Source organism: Nicotiana tabacum, chromosome 16 (genome assembly GCF_000715075.1).
Source record: "Nicotiana tabacum cultivar K326 chromosome 16, ASM71507v2, whole genome shotgun sequence".
In the NCBI taxonomy this organism is placed as follows: domain Eukaryota; kingdom Viridiplantae; phylum Streptophyta; class Magnoliopsida; order Solanales; family Solanaceae; genus Nicotiana; species Nicotiana tabacum.
In genome coordinates, this window is record NC_134095.1 from 106,144,648 (window position 1) to 106,150,404 (window position 5,757).

Consider the following 5,757-nt stretch of genomic DNA (forward strand, 5'->3'; position numbering starts at 1 on the left):
ATTCTCAAAGTGGAGGGGTTTTTCAGGAATTGCACTAATGATGATCCGAAACAACATCTTAGAAACTTCTTGGGTGTGTGTGCAATGCATAAGCAAAACAATGTCTCTGACGATTCCCTAAGGTTGAGATGCTTCAAGTACTCTCTAGTTGGGGATGCAAGGAAATGACTTCAAAATCTGCCACCAAACTCCATTCATTCTTGGCCCGAGCTTGTCCGAGCATTCTTATCTAAATGGTTCCCGCAAAGTAAAAAGTCTGAGTTCCGGGATAAAATCTTCTTTTTCAAGCAAGTACCGGGAGAATATCTATATGAGGCATGGTATCGCTTCAAATTATATTTGGTGAGGTCTCCCAACCATGGTTTTCCGGATTCTATCTTGTTGGAAAAATTCTATATGTGCTTTGATCCTATGAACCAATCTATAGGCAAGAATGTAGCTGACGGATCTTTCATGGACAAATCATTCTCAAGGGTGACACAAATACTTGACAAAATGGCAAAGCATAATAAAGCATGGCATTATGAGGACACCACAGGTGGAATTACCTATGGTTCTCCTTACTTGAGCAACATGATCAAGGAAAATCAAGAGAGAGATCAAGTGATTGCAGGGCTTGCCACAAATGTCAATGTGTTGACAAAGATGTTCACCGAAAGCCAAACGAAGAAGGTAAATGTGGTTGAGGATGTGCAACCCATATCAAAGGAGGATTTTGAGGAAGCAAATTATGTCAACAACTCTCAAGGAGGCTATCAAAGACAACAATACCAAGGTCAAGGACAACAAAATCAATGGAGGTCAAACCCGCAAGGGCAAGGCCACCAACAATGGCGAAATGACCAAGGTGTCTCAAATCAAGGAAATTGGAAGAACAACAACTTCTCAAACTGGAGTTCAAACCCTTATGTTCCCGTAAAGTGTCAATATTCAAATCATGGTTCCTCAAGTGAGTCTAAGTTGGAAAGTATGCTTGAATGGGTATTGCAAAATTAAGAAAAATACGACAATTCAATGAGGAACATGACCGAGCTTGTTTGCTCCCATACCGTATCCATTCAAAATTTGGAGATGCAAATGAGAGACCTCTCGAGGGAACAAAATCCAAAGCAAAAGGAACACTCCCTAGTGACACAATTGCGAACCCAAAGGGTAGTGGGAGTGGCTCAACTTCTCATGTCATGGCAATTACTACTAGGAGTGGGAAGGTACTACAAGGAGAGGGTGAACAAGTTGTTGAGGTAGAAGAGTTGGAGAAAGGGGTTGGGGTTGAAGAGCCAAGTGTTTTCGAAATTGAGAAGATACCAGAAGATGTGCAAGTGCAAAAAGAGAACCGGGAAGAGGTAAAGGAAAAGGTAAAAGAGACACCAAAAAATCTTCCACCTATTCCTAGACCTCCTCCTCCATTCCCTCAAAGACTCGCTAGGAAGGTTGATGATCGCAAACTTGAAAAGTTCTACGACATTCTCAAGCAATTATCGATAAATATTCCATTTTTGGAAGCATTTCAAGAGATGCCAGGTTTTGCTAAGTATTTGAAAGATTTGATCACCAAGAAGAAAACCACCAAAAATGAAGTGGTGAATGTGACTCACAGTGTTAGTTCCATCATTGCAACATCCACCGTTCGAAAGAAGGAAACCCTGGGAGCTTTCACCATTCCTTTTACTATTGGGGCACATGATTTTACAAGGGCCCTTTGTGATAATGGAGCTAGCATCAACTTGATGCCTCTTGCCATTTTCAAGAAATCAGGACTAGGTATGCCAAGGCCAACAAGTATGGGATTGCAAATGGCCGATCGGTCCATCAAACGACTGGTGGGAATTGTTGATGATGTACTTGTGAAGGTGGGAAAATTTCATTTACCCGCCGACTTCATAATCCTTGATTGTGCGGTTGACAAAGATATCCCTATCATCTTGGGGAGACCATTCCTTTCCACTGGAAGAGCACTAATAGATTCGGAGCGGAATGAAATCAAATTCCGTGTGAATGATAAAGAGGTTACATTCCAAGCAAGCAAGGGTATGAAACTACTTCATGAGTATGAAAGCATCTCGGTGATCGATGTTGTTGATGAACTAGAGGATGCGGTTAAAATGAAAATGCAAGAACAATGCCTCGACAAGTCATTGGCGGCTATTTTGGTGAACTTTGATGGTGAAGATATGGAGGGATACGTGGAATCGGTAAATGCATTGGAGGGGCTTGGGTCCTACGCTTATGCTCCGGCAAATCTCTCTCTCGAATTGGAGAATAGACCCATTCCACCCGCAAAGCCTTCTATTATCGAACCTCCGCAACTAGAGCTCAAACCACTTCCACCACGCTTGAGGTATAAATTTCTTGGCTCAAATGATACTTTACCGGTAATTGTTTCTTCTTTGTTGAATGATGTGCAGGTAGAACAATTGTTGGAAGTCTTGAAGAAGCATAGGCAAGCCACTGGATGGATAATTGCGGACATCCGTGGGATTCCTGCGGGAATTTACGAGCACAAAATCCAACTAGACAGTGAAACAAAACCAAGTGTGGAACATCAACGATGGTTGAAACCGTCAATGCAAGAGGTGGTAAAGAAAGAAATCATCAAATGGTTGGATGCGGGGGTAGTCTACCCTATTGCCGATAGTTCTTGGGTGAGTCCGGTGCAATGTGTGCCGAAAAAGGGAGGCATGACCGTAATTGAAAATGAGAAAAATGAGCTCATCCCAACAAGAACGGTGACCGGTTGGAGGGTGTGCATGGATTATCAGAAGCTCAATAGTGCCACATGAAAAGACCATTTCCCTATGCCTTTTATTGATCAAATGCTTGATCGGCTAGAGGGAAGGTCATTCTATTGTTTCCTTGATGGATATTCCGGCTACAACCAAATCAACATAGCATTGGAGGATCAAGAGAAGACGATATTCACTTGCCCCTTTTGAACTTTTGCCTTTAGCCGGATGCCATTTGGTTTATGCAAAGCCCCGACTACTTTTCAAAGATGCATGATGTCCATTTTCTCCGACATAGTAGAGGATTTTCTAGAAGTCTTCATGGACGACTTCTCGGTGGTAGGCGATTCTTTTGAGAATTGTCTTAACAATATTAGACAAGTGCTTAAGAGATGTGAAGAGGCCAACCTGTGCTCAATTGGGAGAAATGCCATTTCATGGTGGATGAGGGCATCGTGTTGGTGAAGAAAATTTTAAAGCATGGTATAGAGGTTGACATGGAAAAGATCAAGATTATTTCTAAGCTCCCTCCACTTACTTCCATTAAAGGTGTTCGAAGTTTCTTGGGGCATGCCAGATTCTATAGGCGTTTCATTCAGGATTTTTCAAGATTGCAAATCCTATGTGCAGACTCCTTGAGAAAGATGCCATATTTGTGTTTGATGAGAAATTCCTCAAAGCCTTTGAGGAGTTGAAGCAAAGGCTCACCACGACACCTTTTATTGTCACACCGGATTGGTCTCTTCCTTTCGAGCTCATGTGTGACACTAGTAGTGTAGCTACTGGGGAAATGCTTGGCCAATGTCACAACAAGGTTCTCCACCCGGTCTATTATACAAGCAAGACACTCAATGGGGCATAAATGAATTACACAGTAACTGAGCAAGAACTTCTTGCCATTGTCTATGCCTTTGAGAAGTTCCGGGCTTATTTGTTGGGATCCAAGGTGATATTGTACACAGATCATGCTGCTCTTCGCTATCTCATGGAAAAGAAGGATGCAAAACCTCGGTTGATTCAATAGGTCTTATTGTTGCAAGAATTTGACTTCGAAGTCAAGGATCGCAAGGGAACTCAAAATCAAGTGGCGGATCATTTATCAAGGCTTGAAGAGGCAGGGAGACCAAAGGGATATCTTGAAATCAACGATGCATTCACAGATGAACGTATATTGGAACTATCTAGCACTTTTGCTCCTTAGTATGCCGATATTGCTAACTATTTAGTTAGTGACCTTATTCCGGATGGATTGGAATCATATCAAAAGAAGAATTTCTTGAGAGACTGCCGGCAATACTATTGGGATGAACCATTCTTGCTCCGTGTTTTTGCTGACAATATTATTAGAAGGTGCGTTCCAGAAGAAGAGATTATGCCAATTCTAAAGGCATGCCATGAATCACTAGTTGGGGGTCATCATGGAGGAAATCGAATGGCGACTAAGGTGCTTGAATGTGGTTACTATTGGCCATCAATATATCATGATACCAATCAAATGGTCAAGGCTTGTGACCAATGTCAAAGGCAAGGATCAATCTCCAAGAGGCATAAAATGCCAATGCACTTTGTGATGGAGATAGAAATCTTTGACGTGTGGGGAATTGATTTTATGGGTCCCTTTGTGAGCTCTTGTGGGATGAAATATATCTTGGTAGTTGTGGACTATGTGTCCAGATGGGTTGAAGCAATTGCCTTACCAAACAACGAGGCAAGAAGTGTGACTGCATTCTTGAAGAAAAACATATTCACTCGGTTTGGAACTCCTAGAGCCTTTCTTAGTGACGGTGGGTCTCATTTCTACAACAAGGCTTTCACGGGACTGCTAGATAAGTATGGTGTCAAGTACAAGGTAGCCACACCTTATCATCCCCAATCTAGTGGTCAAGTTGAGGTATCCAACCGGGAGATCAAGAGCATTCTAGCAAAGACTGTCAATGAAAACATGACTGATTGGTCAAGGAAGCTAGATGATGCATTGTGGGCATACCGCACGGTGTACAAAACTCCTATTGATACTTCTCCTTATCGGTTAGCCTTCGGTAAACCTTGTCATCTACCCGTGGAACTGGAGCACAAGGCCATGTGGGCTCTGAAGAGGTTGAACTTGGATTGGGCTGAATATGCGAATTTGAGGTTAACACAACTCAATGAAATGGAGGAATTCTGTTTCCATGCATATGAGAGTGCAGCTGTGTATAAAGAAAGGATGAAGTTCATCCATGACAAAAAGATCTTGAAGAGGGAGTTCAATTCGGGTGACTTGGTTTTGCTCTTTAACTCAAGGCTCAAATTGTTTCCGAGCAAGCTCAAATCAAAATGGTCCGGTCCATTCAATGTGGTAAATGTCTCTCCTTTTGGAGCTATGGAACTAGCATCGGAAGTTTCTCCGAACATTCAAAGTCAATGGCCAACGAATCAAGCACTACTTGGGCACAAATGGAAAAAAACATTTAGTGGAATAGTTGGCTCTCCAAGATGGTCCATGCCCGACAAATGAGTGAAAAGAAATGCCAACTTCGTCGTGTCGTGACGTTAAATCAAGCGCTTCATTGGAGGAAACCGATGTGTGGTAACACCCTTTATGTTCTTTAAATGTTTAATTTTTGATAGATAGATTTACTTGAGCAATTTAAAGTGTGTGTTAGAGTGTAGGGATTCAAACGATCATAACACTGGGTAGGAATTCATAAGAAAGGGAATAAAATCACCGTGTGAAGTTTGCTGCAAATATGCGGCCGCATTTTTGCAATGCGAGCTGCATTTTGGTCGCAAACCAAAACAGTGAGTTTGGCTAATATTGTTGGTCAGAATGTGACAAGGTGGTGCACTTTTCGGACCGCATTTCAACTATGCGATAGCATTGTGCACCACATTCTTTGCCCTTCAGCAAGTCACTTAAACCCATCGCATAACACTTATGCGGTCGCATAGTGTGTTATACGGTGACTTACCCACCGCAAAATGGTCAGGTACGTCTCTTACACACTCAAAACAAAACAAAAACAAGAAAATTTTTCTAAAAAGAAAACAAAAA

The 5,757-nt window shown here is 42.1% G+C and overlaps 1 protein-coding gene across 1 annotated transcript; it reads left to right on the forward strand.

The window, feature by feature from the left end:
• Window positions 1–1,181: 1,181 nt before the first annotated feature.
• On the forward strand, window positions 1,182–5,220 carry LOC142170351 (uncharacterized). The gene is made up of 5 exons (XM_075232244.1): window positions 1,182–2,192; window positions 2,406–2,599; window positions 2,948–3,133; window positions 3,354–3,537; window positions 3,925–5,220. The coding sequence occupies exons 1-5, from the start codon at window positions 1,182–1,184 to the stop codon at window positions 5,218–5,220; spliced, it is 2,871 nt and encodes a 956-aa protein (XP_075088345.1).
• Window positions 5,221–5,757: the final 537 nt, after the last annotated feature.